The 23606-nt window shown below is 37.8% G+C and overlaps 1 protein-coding gene across 1 annotated transcript in view; it reads left to right on the top strand.

Moving 5' to 3' along the window:
• SLC6A2 (solute carrier family 6 member 2) overlaps positions 1-23606 on the top strand; it is a 69850-nt gene that overhangs the window by 29981 nt on the left and 16263 nt on the right. The window contains exons 4-8 of the mRNA XM_020985198.2: positions 1975-2113; positions 15741-15875; positions 18194-18297; positions 20879-21003; positions 23219-23331. Coding sequence (XP_020840857.1) covers positions 1975-2113; positions 15741-15875; positions 18194-18297; positions 20879-21003; positions 23219-23331 — 616 coding nt within the window. The remainder of the gene's footprint in view (positions 1-1974; positions 2114-15740; positions 15876-18193; positions 18298-20878; positions 21004-23218; positions 23332-23606) is intronic.

The raw sequence follows: 23606 nt of genomic DNA, 5'->3' as shown, positions 1-23606 counted from the left end.
TACAGCTTACTGAAGGGCAAAGGGATGTGTGTGATATCATCTAAGCTATAACTCAGAGAGAGGACCCGGGGTTGTAAAGAAGGTGGCTCGGGATGGACTATGGGGTTCTGGCTCTTCTTCTCACAGGATAGGGAGACCTGAGTTTAAATACTGTCTGGTTCTGCTACTTACTACATGTGACTACATACATGACCTCAGGTACTTAATCACTCACCCTTCTTGGTCCATAGTTTCTTCATTTATAACATGAAGGAGCTAGAGTAGATGATTTCTAAGCTCCCGTCCAACTATAAATCTAATGATCTAAACCAGAGGTGTTAAACATCTGTCCCATGGGCCTCATGTGGCCCATAACACTCCTAAGAGCAGCTAAAACATATTAGAATGTAATTGGGAAATATTTGAAATAATAGATAAAATATAATAAAAATAGGCAACAGTATATTGGTACCACCTCACACCTATCAGGTTGGCTAATATGACAGAAAAGGAAAAATGATAAATGGTGGAGGAGATGTGGGAAAATCAGGATGCTAATGCATGGTTGGAGTTGTGAAATGATCCAACCATTTTGGAGAACAGTTTGGAACTATTCTCAAAGGGATGTAAAACTGTGCATACCCTTTGATACTGCAATACCACTACTAGGTCTGTATCTGAAAGATATCAAAAAAAAAAGGGAAAGGATGCATATATACAAAAATATTTATAATGGCTCTTTTTGTGGATACCATCAATTGGAGAATGGCTAAACAAGCTGTGGTATATGATTGTAATGGAGCACTACTGTGTGATAAGAAATGATGACCAGGCTGATTTCAGAAAAATTGGAAAGACTTATATGAACTGATGAAAAGTGAAATGAAAAGAACCAGGAAAATATTGTACACAGTAACAGTAATATTGTATGATGATCAACTGTGAATGACTTAGCTATTCTCAGCAATGCAGTGATCCAAGACAATTCCAAAGGACTCATGATAAAAAATGCTATCCATCTCCAGAGAAAGAACTGATGCAGATCAAAGAATACTTTTTTTAAGTTTTCATCATTTTTCTTATTTTTTTTTCTGTCTGTGCCTTCTTTCACAACACGACTAATTTGTAAATATGTTTTGCATGACTGCACATGTATAACCTATATCAAATTGCTTGCCTTCTCAAGAAGAGAGAAGGTAGGGAGAGAGGGAGAGAATTTGGAACTCAAAATTTTAAAAAATCAAAAAATGGGTTTTTTACATGTAATTGGGAAAAATAAAATATTTAATAAAAAAAAAACGAAGTCATTGTGCAACCTTGCAGGTATGCTTATGTATGGAATAGTAGCCTCTATTTCTATTTAAGTTTGACACCACTTATCTAGAGCGTTGCCTCTTAACTGAGTTAATAATACAACAAGATAATAAATCCAAATTCTTTACTGAGATAGAGCTCCATCTCACTTAGTTCAAAGTACAGACAGAAGAGAACAGAAGAGATTGATGGGTCCTAGACTGTGAAAAGGGAGATGGGCAAAAACACATTGTCAATTTAAAAACATTTATAGGTATTAGAGTAAAACCAAGTTTCATGTCTGCAAACATTTGCCATGAACTGGAAATAAGACCATAAATATTTAGCTGGAAAGGTTATCTAGTCTCACCTCCAAGCCTCCATTTTAAAGATGAAAAAAGTGAAGCCCAGGAAAGTGAAGATTTGAACCCAGGTCTTATGACTCCAGAGTCAGCACCACCTTCACAGTACCATTCTGCCTTTCCCTGGCCATGCCATGCTCTGTGAACTAATGATTGTGAAAAAAATGATAAAAAAGACTCTCCTCCTTTCCCAAGTGCAGATGCAGAGCACTAAGGTGTTGCTCACTTTAGTAGAGAGAGGGGAAATCCTTTGAAATCATTGCTTCAATCACTCACCCTAAGTCTTATAATGCAAAACACTGATTGTATCCTCTACTATTCTTCTCTCTTCCCCAACCAGGCGTGGTGTGCTCCACCTTCATGAAAGCAATGGAATCCATGACATTGGCATGCCCCAGTGGCAGCTCTCTCTGTGCCTGATGGTGGTAGTCATCATCCTCTTTTTCAGCTTGTGGAAAGGAGTGAAGACATCGGGAAAGGTAATCTCTTCTGCTTAGCACCAGGAAAAACTAGAGTTGGAAACAGCTTTTGAGATTATCTAGTCCTGTATGCTGTGTTTCTCCCTCAGTCAATAGTGGCTTATCTTATTCCAAAGAATATTTTAGAATGGAATGAATCCATGCCCCACTCACAATTCTCAGCCTCTGGAATAAGCCTTGGGAGTGGCAACATGGTAAGGCAGCAACTGTTGCCAGTTACCCTAAGAAGGGCATTGGTCTCTCTCCTCTCTGAGGATTCTCATGGAGAGTGCCTGCATCTCTGTGATGGCATTTAGGCCCTACTGTTATATTATGGTAATTGAAATGTATGCTTTGGAAGGAGAGAGAGCAAGGAAACCAGGAACCGGCTGAAACCCTTTGTAGCAAATCAATGTAGCTCTAGTGCAAGGTTGGGGAAGCTGCAGCCTTGAGGCCACATGTGGCCCTCTAGGTTCTCAAGTGTGGCCCTTTGACTGAATCCAAACTTCACAGAACAAATCCTCTTAATAAAAGGATTTGTTCTGTAAAACTTGGACTCAGTCAAAAAGCTGCACCCAAGGACCTTCTAGGCCACATGTGGCCTTGGAGCTGCAGGTTCCCCACCCCTACTCTAGGGTGTTGCCTGGGTGGAAGGGTATTTGTTTTCTTCTGTTTTGTGTCTCCTAGGGGAAAATGTTTTCCATTGGACTATGCCACAAGTTGCTTGCACCTTAAATACAGTATATACCAATGGGATGTGGCACAGAGTCACACATTATAGGCAGCTATATCCTGGATATCACCTTCTCAGTCTTTCCTTACTTATATAATAATAATAATAATAATAATAATAATAATAATAATAACAATAATAATAACAATAATAATGAATAATAATGCTAGCATTTTACAGATGATGGTATTGGGGATAATGGAGGCTAAACTACGTGATCAGAATGACACAGCCAATAAGTATATGAAGCAGGACTTGGGCTCAAATCCTTTGACTCCAGGTCCTTAGACATGTTTGTGTCAGAGGTTGCAGAACCCCAACAGTCAGTAGAAGTGGAATTCTGATGTAAAACACAAGCATATGGCATGGGACCATGTCTCCAAGTTCTCATGTGTAAGGGCACTTTAACTTTATTAGGAAAGGATAGACCAGGAGCTTGTGCAGGAGAAACTCTAAGGTGTCTGGTTCTAGTCTTGGAAGATTGCTGCATGTCCTTCTTGAGATTTTGTTGTTGTTGTTGTTGTTTTGTTTGTTTTGTTTCTTTGTTTTTGGCACAAATAAACTTACCCTACTATTAAGAAAGTAATTCTGGGGTCAGGGCAGGGAAAAGAATTATAAAAAAAAATTCTTCTTCAAATAGCATTTCCCACTAAAGAATCTTTTAATCCTGCTGATTTTTTTTCCCCTTCAGGTGGACATTGGACAAAGGCTCTTTGGAAAATGGTCTCTTAGCTAAGTTTCCTTATGAAAGAAATGGAACTCTATTAATGATTATGCCATCACCAACAGAATTCCTGGGAAGTGTGAGCACAATTCTCTCTTTAAAATGGCCTCAGGTCTCAAAAGAGAGTCCCCAAAAAGAGTGCTCTCTGACACCATTAAACATAGGAGCTGTAATAGATTCAAGAAGATGACTTGTGCCAGCACTAGCTACTTAGCACTTGTGCTAACTCATGAGGAGCACAGTGTTTAGGAGCTGGGCCTTTTGCCCTGTCTGCACCAACTATGCTATTCAGATGAGGAATACTGTTGACATCACATGGCTAATCTCCACCAGCTGACAGGGCAGGGGTCCCAGCCTGGCCCAAAGGTAATGAGAGAGGGGTTTTGTACAACTGGAGCCACCACAACTTTCCTCTATCTCAGTCTCTAATTATCATTGCAGGCTATTGCAGACAAAGTGGGTATTTTGTTCATTTATTATGGAGAGGCATCCTGGGTGGAATACAGTGCTTTCATTAACAGATTGCCCTGGCCTCAATGCCAAGGCTATGAAATGGATTGCAAGTGGTTACACTTCTAGCTTTGGCAAGGACCCAAGATTTGGGAATATTCTTTAAGCCCATAGTTGTTTAGAGAGTAGTATGTCTTCACTCATCTAGGACCCTGATTGTGACTTGAACAAGCAAGAACAAAAGCAAAGAGAGAAATCCGGTAAACATTTATTTATTTGCACTTAATAGTACTTTTTTTTTATCAATTATGTGTAAAGATAGTTTTCAACATTCATTTTTGTAAGATTTTGAGTTCTAATTTTTTCTCCTTCCCTCCATTACTTTCTCACTCCCCAAGACAGTATGCAATCTGATATAAGTTATACATGTAGAATCATGTTGAACACATTTCCACTTTAGTCATAGTGTGAAAGAAGAATAAGAACAAAGGGGAAAAACCATGAGAAAGAAAAAAAAAACAAAACAAAAACCCCAAAAAAGTAAAAATAGTATGCTTCAATCTACAGTTAGACTTCATAGTTCTCTCTCTTGATGTGGATAGCATTTTCCATCACAAGTCTTTTGGTATTGCCTTGGATCATTGTATTGCTGAGAAGAGCTAAATCTATCAAAGTTGATCATCACACAATGTTGCTGTTACTGTGTACAATGTTATCCTGGTTCTGCTCACTTCACTCAGCATCAGTTCATATAAGTCTTTCTGAAATCTGCTTACTCATCATCTCTTATAGAACAATAGTATTCCATTATATTCATATATCACAACTTGTTTATCCATCCTCCAACTCATGGGCATCCCCCAAATTTCCAATTCTTTGCCATCACAAAAAGAGCTGCTATAAATATTTTTGTACATGTGAGTCCTTTTCCCTTTTTTGTGATGTCTTTGGGATACAAACATAGTAGTGGTATTGCTGGATCAAAGGCATGGGCAGTTTTATACCCCTTTGGGCATAGTTTCAATTGCTCTCAAGAATGGTTGCGTCAGTCCAAAACTCCACCAACAGTGCATTAGTGTTCCAATTTTCCAACATCTTCTCCAACATTTGTCATTTTCCTTTTCTACCAATTTAGCCAGTCTGATGTGAGGTGGTACCTCAGGGTTGTTTAATTTGAATTTTTCTAATCAATAGTAATTTAGAGCATTTTTTCATATGATGATGGATAGCTTTGATTTCTTGATCTGAAAACTGCTTGTTAGTATTCTTTGACCATTTATCAGTTGGAGAAAGACTTGTATTCTTATAATTTTGACTCACTTTCCTATATATTTTAGAAATGAGGCCTTTATCAGAAACACTGGCTGTAAAAATTGTTTCCCAGCTTTCTTCTTTCTTTCTAATCTTGGTTGCATTGGTTTTGTTTGTGCAAAACCTTTTTAATTTAATGTAATCAAAATTATTCATTTTGCATTTCATAATGTTCTCTATCTCTTGTTTGGTCATAAATTCTTCCCTTCTCCATATATCTGAAAGGTAAACTATTCCTTGCCCTCCTAATGTGCTTATGGTATCATCCCTTATGTCAAAACCATGTATCTGAAATGTTGGTTTATGCCTAGTTTCTGCCATATTATTTTCCAGTTTTCCCAGCAGCTTTTTCAAATACTGAGTTCTTATCCCAGAAACTTGAGTCTTTGGTTTTAGCAGACAGTAGATACTATAGTCATCTACTATTGTGTTTTATGTACCTAATCTATTCTACTAATCCACCACTCTATTTCTTAGCCAGTATCACATAGTTTTGATGATTGTTGCTTTATTATATAGTTTTAAATCTCGTACAGCTAGGCCACCTTCCCTTGAATTTCATTTCATTAATTTCCTTGATATTCTGGACTTTTTATTCTTCCAGATGAATTTTGTTATTGTTTTTCCTAGCTCTATAAAATAATTTTGGGTAGCTTAATTGGAATGACATTGAATAATTAAATTAATTTAGGTAGAATTGTCATTTGATTATATTAGCTCTGCCTATCCATGAGCAATTGATACTTTTCCAATGTTAAGATCAGACTTTATTTGTATGAAAAGTGTTTTGTAATTGTGTTCACATAGGTCCTGGCTTTGTGTTGGCAAATAGACTCCAAAATATTTTATATTGTCTAAGTTATTTTAAATGGAATTTCTTTTTCTATCTCTTGTTGCTAGACTTTGTTGGTAATATATAGAAATCCTGATGATTTATGTGGGTTTGTTTTATATCCTGCAACTTTGCTAAGGTTGTTTATTATTTCAAGTAGTTTTTTTTTTAGTTGATTCTCTAGGATTCTCTAGGTAGACTATCTGATACGATAGTAAAGAGTGATAGTTTTGCAAAGAGTGATAGTTTTGTTTCTCATAACCTATTCTAATTGCTTCAATTTTTTTCTTCTCTTGTTGCTAAAGCTGACATTTCTAGTACAAAATTGAATAATAGTGGTGATAATGGGCAACCTTGATTCACCCTGATCTAACTGGGAATGATTCTAGCTTGTGCCCATTACATATAATGTTTACTGGAGGTTTTGGATAGATACCACTTATCATTTTTAGGAAATTTTCATTCATTCATAAACTATGTAGTGTTTTTAATAGCAATGGGTGCTGTATTTTGTCAAAAGCTTTTTCTGAATCTATCAAGATACTTATATGTTTTGTGTTATTTTTGTTATTGATATGGTCAATTATGCTGATAGTTTCCGTAATATTGAACTAGCCCTGCATATCTGGTATAAATCCCACCTAGTCATAGTGTATTTTCCTCACAATAAACTGCTGCAATCTCTTTGATAATATTTTATTTAAAACTTTTGCATCAATATTCATTAAGGAAATTGGTGTATAATTTACTTATCTCTTTGGCTCATTGGTTCATTGATGACTTATTCAATTTCTTTTTCTAAAATGGGGTTATGTAAGCACTTTATTTCATTTTCTGTTAATGTGAGCAATTTATATTTTTGTAAATATTCATCTATTTCCCTTAGATGGTGAGATTTATTGGCATATGGTTGGTCAAAATATTTCCTAATTATTGCTTTTATTTCCTCTTCATTGGTAGTGGATTTGCCCTTTTCATTTTTGATACTGGCAATTTGTTTTTCTTCTTTTAAATCAAATTAACCAAAGTTATCTATTTTACTGTTTGTTTTTTCCCATAAAAGTATCTCTTAGTTTTATTTAGTAGTTCAATAGTTTTCTTACTTTCAATTTTATTTATCTCACCTTTGATTTTCAGAATTTCCACTTTGGTATTTAATTGGGGATTATTAGTTTTCTTTTTCTACTTTTTTTTTAGTTGCACACCAATTCATTGGTCTCCCTTCTCTCTATGTTATTCATATAAGCACTAAGAGATATAAAATTTCACCTAAGAACTACTTTGGCTGCAATCCATAAATTTCATTATGTGGTGTCATTATTGTCATTCTTTTTGAAGAAATTATTGATTGTTTCTATGATTTGTTGTTTGACCCACTCATTCTTTAGGATTAGATTTTTTATCTTCCAATTAATTTTAGGCTATCTTTCCATGGCTCTTTGTTACACATATTTTTATTGCATAATGATATGAAAAGGATGCATTTAATATTCCTGCCTTCTGCATTGGATTGTGAGTTTTTTATTCCCAAATACATGGTCAATTTTTGTGTAGGAATCATGAGCCACTGAGAAACAGGTATATTCTTTTCCGTTCCAATTCAATTTGCTTCAGAGGTCTATCATATCTAACTTTTCTGAAATTCTATTCACCTTCTTAATTTCTTTGTTGTTTGTTTTGTAGTTAGATTTATCCAGTTCTGAGAGGGGAAAGTTGAGGTCTCCCACTGGTATAGTTTTGTTGTATATTTCTTCCTGTAACTCCCTTAACTTCTCCTCTAAGAATTTGCATGCTATATCACTTGGTGCATATATGTTTAGTATTGATATTACTTCATTGTCTATGGTACATTTTAGCAAGCTGTAGTTTCCTTCCTTATTCTTTTAGTAAGACCTATTCTTACTTTTGCTTTGTCTGACATCAGGATTTCTATCTCTGCTTTTTTTTTTAACTTTAGCTAGAGCATAATATGTTCTGCTCCAGCCTTTTATCTTTACTCTGTGTGTATCTTTCTGTTTCAAATGTGTTTCTTGTAAACAACGTATTATAGGATTCTGGTTTTTAATCCATTCTACTCTCAGCTTCCATTTTATGGGAGAGTTCACACCATTCACATTCATAGTTATGATTACTAAATGTGTATTTCCCTTCATTCTATTCCTCTCCCTTTTATACTTTTCTCTCTCTTTCACCATTTTCATCCTGACCAGTGTTTTGCTTCTGATCACCACCTCTCTTAATCTGCCCTCCCCTCTATGAACCCCTCCTTTCCTTTTCATTCCGCTTTCCCCTCCTACTTCCCTATAGGGCAAGATAAATTTCTATTGCCCAACTGAGTGTGTATGTTATGTGATAAGAGTAAATTTCCCTTCTTTCCCTCTACTGTAATAGGTCTTTGCAACTCTTCATGTGATGTGATTTACCCTATTCTGCCTTCCCCTTTCCTCTTCTCCCAGTACAATTCTTTATTTCCCCCTTAATTTTTTCATATCATTACATCAAAGTCAACTTATACTCATACCCTTTGTCTATATATACTCCTTCTAACTGCTCTAATCAGAGATACAATTCTCAAGAGTTACAATTATCATCTTCCTGTGTAGGGATGTAAGCAATTTAATCTTATTGTAACATGTTTTTTTTTTCTTTCCCATTTACCTTTTTTATGTTTCTCTTGAGTCTTGTATGTATTTTGTATTTAGCTCTGGTCTTTTTGTCAGGAAACTTTGAAAGTCCCCTATTTCATTGGCTGTTCATCTTTTCCCCTGAAAGACTATGCTCAGTTTTTCTGTGTAGTTAATTCTTGCTTGTAATCCAAGCTCCTTGGCCTTCTAAAATGTCATATTCCAAGCCCTCTGATCCTTTAATGTAGAAGCTCCTAAATCCTGTGTAATCCTGACTGTGGCTCCTTGATATCTGAGTTGTTTCTTTCTGGCTGCTTGCGTTATTTTCTCTTTGATCTGATAATTCTGGAATTTGGCTACAATATTCCTTGGAGTTTTCATTTTGGGATCTCTTTTAGGAGATGATTTGTGGATTCTTTCAATGACTATTTTACCCTCTAGTTCTAGGATGTTAGTGCGATTTTCATTAATAATTTCTTGAAAGATGCTGTCCAGGATATTTTTTTATTCATAGCTTTCAGTAGCCCAATATCTCTCCTGGATCTGTTTTCCAGATCTTTTCTTTTCTTTTCTTTTCTTTTCTTTTCTTTTCTTTTCTTTTCTTCTTTCTTTCTTTTCTTTTTTTTCTTTCTTTTCTTTCTTTTCTTTTCTTCTTTCTTTCTTTCTTTCTTTTCTTTCCTTCTTTCTTTCTTTCTTTTCTTTTCTTTCCTTCTTTCTTTCTTTCTTTCTTTCTTTCTTTCTTTCTTTCTTTCTTTCTTTCTTTCTTTCTTTCTTTCTTTCTTTCTTTCTTTCTTTCTTTCTTGGCAATAGGGTTAAGTGACTTGCCCAGGGTCACACAGCTAGTAAGTGTTACGTGTCTGAGGCCAGATTTCAACTCAGGTCCTCCTGAATCCAGGGCCAGTGCTCTATCCACTGCGCCACCTAGCTGCCCCCAACAGTTGTTTTTCAAATGAAGTGTTTTACATTTTCTTCTATTTTTCATTCTTTTCATTTTGTTGGACTGATTCTTGATGTCTTTTTTTTTCCGGCTAGGCAATGGGGTTAAGTGACTTGCCCAGGGTCACACAGCTAGTAAGTGTTATGTGTCTGAGGCCAGATTCAAACTCAGGTCCTCCTGAATCCAGAGCCAGTGCTCTATGCACTGTGCCACCTAGCTGCCCCTCTTGATGTCTTATAGAGTCATTAACTTCCACTTGCCTAATTCTAATTTTTAATAAATAATTTTCTTCAGTTACCTTTTGTACCTCCTTTTCTATTCAACCAATTCTACTTTTAAAGGAGTTGTTCTCTTCAGTCGATTTTTGTGCTTCCTTTTCCAGGCTGTGGACTCTTTTCCCCCCCATAATGCTCTCTCATTTCTTTTCCCAATTTTTCTTCTACCTCTTTTATTTGATTTTTAAAATCCTTATTGAATTCTTCCAAGAGGACTTTTTGGGCTTAAGACCAATTCATATTCCCCTTTGAGACTTCACATGTAGGCGTTTTGATATTGTTGTCCTCTTCTCTGCCATCATATTAGCTTTCTATGGTCAAGACTCTTTTTGTTTTTTGCTCATTTAAAAAATTGAACTCTGCTCCTGGAGCAAGAAGACACTGCCTCAAGTTTCTTGTGTGGGGGCCAGGGGCCTGGTCTTTGGCTTTCTGTCTGGGTCCTCAGGTGTTTGTGGCTTGCCCATGGTACTGAGGAGGCCCAGCCTAGTCACACATGTTGTACCAGGGTACTGGGGCTGGCAGTTTTCCTTCTGAGCTGGGACTGGAGGCCTCACAGCTGGCCTGTTGTGCCATTAGCCTACTGAACCAGGGCCTCGGTTACTGATCTGTTCTGTGGCTAAGAGCTGGCTTACCTGGACACCATCTGCACTGCGCTGAACTCCCCTTTTACCGAAGTGAGACAGACCTTTCCTGAAGTCCTTCTAAGTTATCTTAAGCTGGAAATTGTTTCACTCCATTTTTTGGTGGCTTCTTTCACTGCAGAATCCATTTAGAGTCTTGGTTTAATGTTTCCAAGGGAAACTGGGGAGATCTCAGGCAACTTCCTAGCTTCTCTCCATCATTTTGGCTCTACCCCCAAACACTGCAGATGCTGTGCTCAAAGGAATATAAATTTTGATCACTGAAACCTCATAAGATATCTGGGGGTTTACAGGCTCAGTAAACATTTAGAGGCAAAAAGAACCCTTTCAGAATGCAGGAAGGACTTGAGATGGAAACCGTTTGTCCCACCCTCAATCTCTTTTGCCATTTGTTAGAACCCATTCCATCAGGACCAGGGATGTATTGGAAATTTTTCATTGGACTGGATCTCAGGGCAAAGGCTAGCCTGAAAAGAGGACCTGTAAAGAAGCAGGCAAATATTGAGAGAACAAATAGAAGCTGCTTTAGAAACCTTTCAAGTCTTTTTCATCAGTGGGCAGCCAGGCCAAACACCTCTGGTATAGTCAGAGTCAATGGGGTGCTAATGGCCCTTGGAAATCAAGATTTGCTGATATAGAGTGGCTATCATTTCCTAGGGTAGGTTAATGTCCAGTTGTCCCTATCCAACAAACTCAGTTATTGCTAAGGGAAGAGAAGACAATCAGACCTCACATACTCAGTCAAATTGTTTGGCACTTAAAACATCCCATAATCTGGTTGAAATTCAGCCTGTCTTTCCTCTCACACTAGACTGCTTGATATTCCCCTTACAGGAGATACCATCTCTTGCCTTTGTTTATTTGCACAGGCTGTCCTATTATTCTTGGAATGCTTTCCCACCTCTCTGTCTCTTGGGCCTCCTAATACCCTTAAGACCCAGCCTTCAAGAGGTCTTTCCTAATTCTCTCAGTTGTTAGCTTCACGCAGTCACTTTCTACAAAATCTCCCACTGCATCCTGGGACATTGCCAGTTGTTTTGACTTATGTCTTGCCATCAGACTCTGATGACTCTGGAAGAGTGAGGCTGATGACTTTGCACAGCCCTCCTTTACTTAAATCCAATTCACTCTCAAGTCAAGACATTAACCCCATGATGTCATTGATCCTCTTCAAGAGCAAACAACAAACAACAATAACAACAACAACAATTTCTATTGATTCCATTTCTATCTTGTCTATATTGTGAACAAATTGTATCCCACTGTGACCTGCTTCAAGAGAAAATTAACTTTAGGACAAAGACTCTCAATTTTGTGTTTCCAGAGTCTTGCACAGCTCCTGGAAGATGAGACGTACTAAATAAATGCTTACAGAAAGTTTGAATAATAAAACCATCAAAAATGACACTTGAGATACAATAGTAATTCTAGCCAACTTCTAACATAAATTATTAATCTAAGGAGTACTTACTTGTTTTTAAGAAATTTCTAGTACTACCAAATGGAAGTTCTGGAAGACTTACTAATAATACCTAGCATTTATATGGTGCTTCAAGGTTTGCAAAGCATTTTATAAAGGTTATTCCCCTTGATTTTTGCAGCAACCTTATGAGGCAGGTGCTATGTTACTCTCATTTTACAGATGAGGAAACTGGGGCCAAGAAAATTAAGTGAGTTGCTCAAGTTAATACAGTTAACAAGTGTCTGAGACAGAATTAAATCCGATCTTCCCTAATTTTAAGATCACCTCTCTATAATATGGCACCTAGTTGCCTTGATTAAAAAAAAAAAGTAGACTTGTACTTAGGAGCATTGATTTGGAGACCATAAATTTGTTGAAGTCTTCTGTTCTAAGTGAAATGAACACCCCTTCCCTTCTATACCCTGCTAAGAATTCAAAACAGGCTACATTAAATGACTATAAATTACAAATGTATGGAGTCTGAATTAATGACTTTGTAATATTGATGGAATATAGAAACTTCACTCTTTCTGAAGGCCAGGAGGGGTAGCTCAAGGGAAAAGAATCTTATGATAACAGATTTGGAATCTTAAAGGAACCTTGAAACCATTAGCCCAATGACTTAATTTTGTAGATGAATAAATTATGGATGAAAGAGTGACTTGCCCAAGGGCAGTCAGTGGTATACTTGATATTTGGACTCAGGTCTCATGAATCCAAGTTCAGAGCTCTTTCCACTGAACCACAAGGCAATCAGAGGGCCTAGGTTTGAATCTTGGTTCCCTCCTTACTACCTCTGTGACGTTGGGCAAACTCATGTACCTTCTTGGGTTCTCGGGTTCCTCATCTATGCAATTTTTTAAAAGGATTGAACTAGGTGATGTCTAAGGTCCCTTTCAGCTCTTAATATATGACTCATGTCACACTTCCTTGTCAATACCTTTCTGACCTATGAGTCTTTTTGTTTCCTTCGAGACCATTGCACTAGATGGAAACTTTAGGAAGACTAAATATGAAGAGCTTCTGCTCTCTTCCAGCTCGGAGGCTCTGTGATTCTCCCATCTAAGTGGCCCTTTGTGATCCTCTACACTGAGGGATCTAATTTGTCACAACTCCTAGGAACAGAACCTGAACTCCTAGTTCTAGGGCTAATCCATCTGCTGTGCCTATGAGAGAGGCATTGGCAGGCAGAGCTAAAGATCTGAAAGCCATGTGCTCTTTGTTTACAGGAAGTCTAAACAGAGAACACATGCACATAAGCTGCTTGACAATGGGCTAATACAATCTATGGCAAAGAATTAACATGTCATCACAGGATCATAGATGACTAAACCATATCTTGTTCAACCAAGGGCAGCTTCCAAGAAACTTTTTTTTTAACTGTCTGAGCTGCACATCATCAAATGATTTTTTTTGAATGTGGGTATGTATGTCTATATGTGAAGGAAAAAAATTACACCTTTTCAGAAACGGACTGGAATCTTCATGGCTCTTTTCCTTGCTACCTCCCTTTGTATAGCTGTAGACCTTTATCATGTCCCCTGGCCCACATTATACATAGACAAGTCTCCCCATGCCTGTTTCCTGGTGGAGATTTAGGGATTTGATTTTGATAATCTGAGCAACATGGCATGATCAACTTATTTTTTCTTTCAAGCAGCATCCTCTGTCTGTCAGCTGCCAACTCAGTCATTCATATTTATTTGTTCAACAAATATTTGAAACAAATTTGCTGCAATGTATTTTGTTTTTACATATCTTTATTTACACACACGTATGTGTGTATACATATATGTATACACACATACATACATGAATACACATATACACATACATACATACATACATACATACATATACATACATACATACGTATGTATTCCCTACCCATCCAGATTGCTACCAGAGAAAGTTAGCAGTTCACTAAAAACTAGCCAACACACCAACCAAGTCTGACAATATGTATATGCAATGTTCTACACCTATCAGCTTCCATTTTTGTAAAACATAAGGGAAAGTGTATCTTCTCATCTCTTCTTTGAGACCAAGCTTGTTTACTAGCATTATGCATATACACATAATTAAGTAAATACATATATTTGTTTTGGGTTTTAGTCTTCCCACTTACATTGGTTTAGCCCTGTATATCATTTTACTGGTTTTGTTTATTTCATTTTGTGCAAGTTACCATATAAGCCCATTTCCTTGTGTTCCTTATATTCTTTGTTTCTTTTTGGCATATATTCCATTTTATTCATGTGCACAATATTTTAGCCACTCCCCAATAGACGGGCATCTTCTTTCTTTCCAGCTTCCTTTGATCCTACAGAAAATGCTTCTAAAACTGTTTTCATGGATACAGAGCCATTATTTCCTGTTTTTAAGTTACTTGTGAGATTTGTACCTAGCAGTGGGGTCTCTAGGCTAAAGAGCAGGACATTTTGGAGTTAATTTCTTGGCATAATTCCAAATTCCTTTCCAGAATGGGTGGATAATAGCTCTACCAATAGTGAATCAATACGTCTGTCTTGCCAAAGTCCTGAACTGTTTTGAGGTCTGAGGACCTGGTTCAACAGATATGTATCAAATCTTCTGTATAGAACACTAGGTCCAGGAAGCTACAAAATGCAAACTTAAAGTCAAAGAGGGAGATAAATTACAAATGCAGATAAAAATAATTTGCAACAATATATGTATGAATGTATTAAGGATATGTAAAACCAAGTGCTATGCAAAATTCAAGCACAAATGAGGGTAATAAGGCTGTTAAGTGATATTATAAAAGTTCTTTGTTGTGTCAGGCAACAAGATTGAGGTCAAGTTATAACTATTCCATTTGGATAAATACCAGATTTTATGAGGCCATCCCACTCACTAAATACTCCTGTGCTTCAATAGATCTTTGATTTCCCTTCACTGGTAATGTATATACTTTGTCATTCTTGTGCAGTTCTTGTCCATGTTCTTCCATAAATTCTAAAGAGAGAATTATTCAATAGAGGAGACATTATTTTAGGTTTTTAATGGTCAGTCAACTAGCATTTATTAAGCACCTACTATGTACCTGGCACTGTGCTAAGCACTGGGGATGCTCATGAACACCAACACAAATATTGGGTTTTCAGGGTCTCTAGTCTGTCTGTCACATTTATTTTCTTATATTTTCAGCATATACAGTAGATGAAAGAGTAAAATCTATTTTTCTGTCAAAGTTTTCTGGTACCAAATGATCCATTAGATGAGACAGAGGCCACAGGGGGGCAAATATGTCCTTTTGTGCACATTCATACTCTTAGTGATATTTCTGTTGTGATTTTGGTGTATGCCATTGTTGGTGATCTACTGTAACTTACTCACACCCATCATGCATCTTTCCATTGCTTTTGGGACACTCATAACTCAGAATTAAGAAATGCTACATGTCCAAAAATTCAAAACCATGGGGACCTATATACCAAATATTTTATTTACATTTCATGAACCTATTTCTCTCCTCCTGCAAGATACTCCAAAAACTACTAGATGAATGAAGAAACAATTAAATAATAAAGTGTGAAGGATGCAAGATAAAGGCATGACCTGGTCCTTCAGGAGGGTGAGAGTTTCTAGCTTGTCCTGATGTTGGGTCATTTAACACTGGCCCCTGTTTTCTCCCTTAGGTTGTTTGGATCACAGCCACTTTGCCCTATTTTGTACTCTTTGTGTTGCTGATTCATGGAATCACTCTGCCTGGAGCCTACAATGGAATCACTGCCTACTTGCACATTGATTTCCGAAGACTGAAGGAGGCCACGGTCAGTGTTTGTCTTTCTTTCTTGCACTAGTTTGGTGTCAGAGTATCTGGGTTCAAATCCCAGCCCTGCTACTTTCTACGTGTGTGACCATGAGCAAGCCTGATTCAGTGATCTTATGCCTTCAGGTTTTTTTTTTATTGTACTGTAAATTTTTTTAATCTAAGTGTGAATTGTTGCCACATTGTTGTGAAAAGAATGCTGGATTTTTAGTTTAAAGGCCTGGGTTTGAATCTTGACTATGTTCCTTAATTACATGGGCGACCTTGACTAAATTATATCACCTCATCTGTAAAATTAGGTAATTGGATTAGATGATCTCTTCTAGCCCTAAGTTTTATGATGATAAAAAGATGAGAGCAAATCCTCAGACCTTATTCTCCTTACTTATAGGAGGGCCCCAGCCACGTGCCCACTTCCACTCTGTGTAATGTCCTATGCCCACCTCCTTCTCCTTACCCCAATCCCACATTCTTACCAGCTATGCCTTTGCCCTTGCTTCCTTCCCCAAGTGTCATGCTCTACATTCCGTCAGTCCCTGATTCCTCAAACCAAACTTCTTTACTCTCTGTACCCCTGACCCAAACCACTACCCTCTCCCCTTTTGGTCCTCATTTTGCCTATGATAGGGCATGACAATGGTCAATGCAGGGGAGGCTGAGGACATCCATGGAAACTTTAGATACTCTTTCTTTTTTATTCCTTCCCATCCGAGGTTCATAGGGAGACATCCTGAATGGGCCACATGATCTCTCCCCATGAAGTAGCAGAGAACAGGACAGATTCCCATGTATCTGAAGCAGTTAGGGGACTTTAAGAGGAAACAAAGTGATGAACTAGTATTGAGGCAATTCCTAAGATTTCCTTCTCTTCTAGTATTCTCATCTCATAACAACATGTCCTTCAGCTAATACCTTGATAATAATACCTTTGTGTTTCTAGAATAGAGGCAATGTTGCATAATGGATAGAATTCAAGATTTGGGTAGAAGAAGTTCTGGTTCAAATCCCACCTCTGACACTTACAAGATGTGTGACCTTAGGCAAGTCATTTAACTGCTATATGCCCTAGGCCACTACTTTGGACTTTTGGGAGAAAGAATTAGCTATGTGCATCATTTCTATAAAGCTGTATTTTTTTACAGAGTACTTTATATATATTGCTATTATGGTACACCAGAAAAAAAATATTAATTCTAAAGTCAGAAAATTTGGGCTCAAATATCACCTTTGATTCTAGCTATGTTACCTTAGGCAAGTCACTCAACCACTCTGTAGGATTTAAGCAACTGTTTGTAAATTATGGTAGAGGTCTCTGTGAGCACAATTTCTGGAGTATTACATTTTTTTCCAGAGTATTTTCATTCATGTTGTTATTTTAGTACTGTAGAAAGAATATTGATACTCTAGTCAGAAGACTTGTGTTCAAATCTTGTCTCTGGTACCTGTGTGACTTTGGGCAAGTCACTTAATGTCCCTTGGCTTTAGTTTCTTCGTCTGAAAAACTGCAGGGGTCAGACTAGATATACTCTGAGGTCTCTCTTCTCTCTGGATTTGTACTCTTCTTTTGCTTCTCTTGAGAGGAATTTGAAATAGATAATAAAGGGATCATTGTCCTTTTCTTGAAGCCAGGGAACTGAGATAGTAAGAGATTAAGTCACTTCTTCAGGATCTTGTAGTGTATTCATGACAGAGCTAAGGACTGGAAATAAAATGTAGGTCTCTGTGCAAACTGGTCCAGTCAGTGAATGACAATGTTGTCAGCTCCTAGATTGGCGCCATGATAATAGCACCACTATACATTTCTTTAGTTCTGTAATGTTTACAAAGGGCTGTAATGTTTACAAAGTGCCTTCCTAATAATTCTGTGAGGTAGGCAGTACAAGTATAATTATCCTCTTTTACAGATGAGAAAACTAAGACTCCAAATTGGTAAACAGCTTACTCCTAGTTACAGCATTAATAAATGTCAAAGTCCAGCATTTAAAACCAGGTCTTCCAACTCCAAAACCAAAATTCTTTGCACACTGGAAATATGTTGCTAACAAATACCTTTGTCTTGGTAGGAAAAGAAATCATTTATACAAAGAGAGAGAAGCTTATTTAGGGCTGCTGGTCAGCAAAAAAGAAAAAAAAAAGAAAGACTTTAATTTTCTTGAAAGACAGAGAATGTAATCATGGTACCAGTGCAACAGCTGCTCACATCTGCTTAGAAATATCATTGCAGTCTCTCTTCCCTTTTACATCAGCTAAGTGGTCTGTTCCTATATGGTCAAGGAAGAGGAAGACAGATTCATTGGTGCCCTTATTTTGTCTACACAGGTGTGGATTGATGCAGCCACCCAGATATTCTACTCATTAGGAGCTGGATTTGGAGTTTTAATTGCATTTGCCAGTTACAACAAGTTTGACAACAACTGTTACAGGTGAAAAACTGCTTTGTGGTTGGGTGAATTTTCTTTTCTCTGCTTAGTCGATGGGTGATGTGGGTGTTGCTCAGTTGAATTCATCCTTAATTCAGAACCTTCCCAGAATAGATACAAGGTGGAGAGGCAAGAAAAGGAATATTCAAAGATTCCAGCTTCCTAGATGTCCTTCTGTGTCATGTGGATAGAGACAGAGCAGAGATCATCAGGTAGATGCCAGAAAAAGGGAGATCCAGATTATATAACAATGAGTAGTTATTATTCATAAGGTAGGTAGTACAAGTATTATCACCATTTACAGATGAGGAAACATATTCAGAAGTTAAATTACTCACACAGCTAGTAAGAATCACAGCTGGGACTTGAACCAGGTCTTTGCTGACTCTATGTTTAAACTGCTTTCTGTTATGTCATGAGTCTGACTTTTTACACTGGTCAAGTGTTCAAAAGCTGTGTGGAAGTCAAGGAATATGAAGACTGAAAAAAAGGCCAATGGATTTTATAATCAGGATGTCACTGATGGAATGACTGAAGGAGAGAGTAGTCTTAAGTAGAATGTCAAAGGCAAAGGCAAGATTGCAAGGGGTTGAAGAGACAGTGCAAGCCTCTTTTTTCCCCTAGAAATTTGAAAGCAAAGGGCTGATGGAAGAAAGATAGAGGGTGTTGACAATAGAATGCCAGTTAGAAGGTATTTTTGTTGTGGTCTAGGGAGATCTAATTATCTATATGCAGGTGAAGGAGGAGATACTGATGATAAGTGAGAGAAGGGTTGACTAAGGGAGCAAGGCCTTAGAAAAAAGCAATGGGGTCAAGGGCACAGGGGGAAGAATTGGCCTTCATGAGAAGTAGAACTATATCCTCTTTTTCTGACCCAAAAGAATGGGTAATGAAGCTGCGAAGTTTTGAAGAATGAAGGAGGAGGGAATCCATGTCAGATGTCCTCAGTCTTCTTAGAGATGTAGGAGTCGAGATAATTTGATGTACATGAATGTGTTTGGTGGGGGAAAGGAGAAGTGTTGTAGTGAGTGAGTAAAAGAAAGAAGAAAAGGTTTTCTGATAAGATGGGAAGTGAGGTAGGGAGTTGCGTTATACATATCTTAGAATATGATAAGTGCAAAACCAAGTCCCAAAGCATGAGGAAAAAAACTTGCAAATGGACAGAACAAATGAAGTAGGATTCATTTTGAGGGCTGGACCTATGATTTCCTCAAGGTAAGGAGCTCAGGGTAAGGAACTGCCTCTACCAATGCAGATGGGAACCTTCTCAACAGCCTATTTGTCACTCACATAGTTAGTATGTGTCAGAGGCAGGACTTGAACCCAGGGATTTATGGATTCATGGTTAGCTAGGTTTCAAGCCATACTGACTCTCAAGATGAAATGTACTAGGGACAAATATAAAATTCTTCCCCTGGGTCCAAAAACTCAACTTTGCAAGTACAGAATGGAGGAAGCATGACTAGTCAACAATCATACAAAAAGGTCTGAATGTTTCAGTGATGTGTGAGCATTCAATATATGTCAAAAGTATGACAAGGATGGCAAAAAAGTTCATGGTATGAGGAGAGGCTGCATTAAGAGAGATATCAGGATCGCAGTGTTTGGTCTGCACTTTACCACATTTTGAAAAAGACATAGAAAAGTTTGAGCAGGTCCAGAAGAAGACAACCAGCATGGTGAAAGACCAGACCCAATGCCATGCAAAGATCACTTGTGAAGAATCAGGGGTTTGTAGCCTTGAGAAGACTTAGGATGGAACAAGATAGCAGCTTTAAAATATTTGAACAACTATGATTTTGAAGAGTAAAGAGTCTGTTTTCTTCTACTTGGCCCTAAAAGAAAAGACAAGAAACAATCAGTAGAAGTTGCAAGGAGACTAATTTATGCTGTAGGTAATGACAAGCTTCATAATATTTAGAGTTATCATGAGTGAAATGAAATGTCTTAGAAAATAATGTTCTCTTCATTATTAGAGATCTTCAAGTGAAGGCTCTTGGGCATATGGTAGAAGGGATTCTCAGATATGAGCTGGACTAGATGGCCTACAAGCTCAACTACTTCTGTGATTCTGGGATCAGTCAAGGGGTCCAAGGAAGGCTTCTTGGAGGAGGTTGTGTCTGAATTGGGACTTGGAGGAAGCAATTCATTAGATGTACTTATCAAAGGTGTCTAGAACTCAGGCCAGCCAGATGAAAAAGCCAATAGAATGTACCAACAATCAAAATGCGATGACCCCAACAGCAAAGCAAGGTTCTAGATTTTCTTGGGCCTTTATACATACTTTCTTCCAGGTTAGACGCTTATGCTAGGTTATGAGTATCTTTGAGCCTATAGATAAGGACAGGTAAATGAATGTGTTTTGTGTGTTGGGCAGGCAGCTCTGAAAATGGGAGATTCCTGACCTGCCAGCCAGATCACCTTGGTCTATGGTGATTTTTCCCAGCACAGTAAACTTCTTGAGTTCACCAACAGGTCAGGGTAGATAATATTAGAAGAATCACCAGAGGTAGAATTCAGTTAACAAATAGCACCCTTCCTTCCATTCATTGCAAGCTTTAACAGTCTTCTTCTTTTACCCCAGAGATGCTCTGCTAACTAGCACTATCAACTGTGTCACAAGTTTCATCTCTGGATTTGCCATCTTCTCCATATTGGGCTACATGGCTCATGAACACAAGGTTAAGATCGAAGATGTGGCAACAGAAGGTAGGGAGGCTCAGTCTCAACTATCTAAAACTAAAGCTTTATAATCTAGATCTATTCCTAATAAAGACTGGGGGAGAGGCATAGAGAATATAAAGTCTGTATTTGTGATTTAATTGATAATGAGAAATTCCTGTGTGGAAACTCCCTCCAGATTCAAAATTAACAACTTACTGTAACTTAGAAGAGGGGTGGGGACCTACAGCCTCGAGGCCACATGTGGCCCTCTAGGTCCTCAAGTGCGGCCCTTTGACTGAATCCAAACTTCACAGAACAACTCCCTAAGGGATTATATTTGTTAAAAATTGTTAATACAAATATTATTATTATTTGTTCTGTGAAATTTGGAATATTAGAGGGCTGTCTGGGGTACTGAGAAGTTCAGTGATTTTCCCATGGTCACTTCACTATCATGTGTCAGAATTAGGACTTAAACCTAGGGCTTCCTGACTTTCTGTATGATGGCATGTATATAACCTATATCAAATTGCTTGCTGTCTTAGAAAGAGAGGAGAGAATTTAGAACTCCAAATTTGAAAACAAATATCAAAAATGGTTTTTACATGCAATTGGAAAAACAAAATTAAATCACAAAAAGATCATCTATGTACTTTGATATACTGTGTCTCATTTTATTTTGTCAACAGATTTGTTCTGTGAAATTTGGATTCATCAAAGGGTTGCACTTGAGGGACCTAGAAGGCCCACATGTGGTCTCGAGGCTGCAGGTTTCCCACCCCTGGCTTAGTAGATTTGTCCAAGGGAGATGTCTGAGACATACAAATGTTAATAACTAAAGTCACACATCCAGTTAAGTATTAGAAGCATGATTTGAACCATCCCTGACTCCAAATCCAGCCCTATCTAGGACTTCATGTTGCCTCTTGGCTCTGAAATACCTCCATGAATTTAATAAATAGCTATTCTCATAGTATGTAAACGTTTAGAAAGCACCTTCTTCACAATACTTCTGTGAGATAGTTAATATAAATATTATTATTATTATTCCTATTTTATAGATAAAAAACTAAATTTTGTAGGGGTTATAGTGACTTTCATTTAACAAGCATTTATTTAGCATTTACTATATACTAGGCAAAGGAGATAAAGACATAAAAATAAAACAATCCCCACAACAGTCCTGTAAGCAGGAACTTGCATTCTGTTATGAAAAACAACGTGTACACATGCAAGTAAATGCAAAAATATAAAGAAAATTGTTTCAGGAGGCACTAACACCAATAGGAAAGGCCTCATGGAGAAATGGAGCACTTGAGGGGCAGCTAGATGGCACAGTGGATAGAGCACTGGCCCTAGATTCGGGAGGACCTAAGTTCAAATCTGGCCTCAGACACATAACACTTAGTAGCTGTGTGACTCTGAACAAGTCACTTAACCCCATTGCCTAGCCAACAAATAAAAAAGAAAGAAAGAAAGAAAGAAAGAAAGAAAGAAAGAAAGAAAGAAAGAAAGAAAGAAAGAAAGAAAGAAAGAAAGAAATGGAGCATTTGAGCTGTGCTTTGAAGGAAGTTATGAATTCAAAGGGGTGGGAGTTGCAAAGCCCTTAGGCCTCAAATCCAGATCAGCATCAACTATTCTACATCTCTAAGAAGTCATTTTTCAAACTGTAACCAGGTCACTGAGAAATAGCAATTTGTTAACTATTTTCAACCCTCAAATTTGAAATTTCTTCTTAAACCAGGAGTATAGGGGCAAGGACATGCTTGTTAACTGACTGTTGACTGAGATGTTCTCACAGGAAACAACCAAAGAAAAATGCAGGAATGTCTGTGACCAAGTTTTAGTCTATGTGATTCAAATATTTTTTTGCAAGGGAGCTCAGGGGAGAGAGGTATTGCATGGGAAAAGTCAGAGAAGTCTTTAGAGAGGAGATGAACTATGAGCTGGGCCAAGAAGGATGAGTATTGCTTGACTGGAAGAGAGAAAGGAGGATGAGCTGGAGAAAATAGCATGGACAATTCGAGTGGAGAACCCCCGTATTCTGCCTCTGATTCAATGGTGTTAACTATTCCAAGCCACAGGCTGGAGTCTTCAGCTGAGGCCAGAGCTGTCTAAGCTCCAAGAATGTTGTTAGTATCAAAGAAGATCATTTGGAGAGGACTTCTCCCCTAGGATAGCATCTCAGAACCTAAGTCTTCAGTGTGCAGTGGTACCAGCCATGAGAGTTGACAGGATGTGTTACTTTTCTTTCTTTCAGGTGCTGGTTTGGTTTTCATCCTTTATCCAGAAGCCATCTCTACCTTGTCAGGATCCACCTTCTGGGCCATAGTATTCTTCGTCATGCTGTTGGCGTTGGGTATTGATAGCTCGGTGTGTGTTCCCCAGTTTACTCTCTTCCTCCAGGTCTCCCCAGGGCAAGAGTGCTCCCTTAGTTCCAGAGTGTAAGGACTTCCAAACCTGAGTCGCACCAGCATGCATAGCCCAGGATCCTTGGGAGTAAGCAGGGAATGTGGGCTAATATCAGAAAATCAAGACCAACAAATGCATTTGCATAAGAATAATGGAATGTTAGAGCTGGAGGGGCCTTAGATCAAGAATCTCAAATATGGAAGAGAACTTGGAGCACAGAATGTCAGCATTGGAAG

Source organism: Phascolarctos cinereus, unplaced genomic scaffold (genome assembly GCF_003287225.1).
Source record: "Phascolarctos cinereus isolate Bilbo 61053 unplaced genomic scaffold, phaCin_HiC Scaffold_2;HRSCAF=192, whole genome shotgun sequence".
NCBI classification, from domain to species: Eukaryota; Metazoa; Chordata; class Mammalia; order Diprotodontia; family Phascolarctidae; genus Phascolarctos; species Phascolarctos cinereus.
This window is presented reverse-complemented; position numbering and strand designations above follow the sequence as displayed.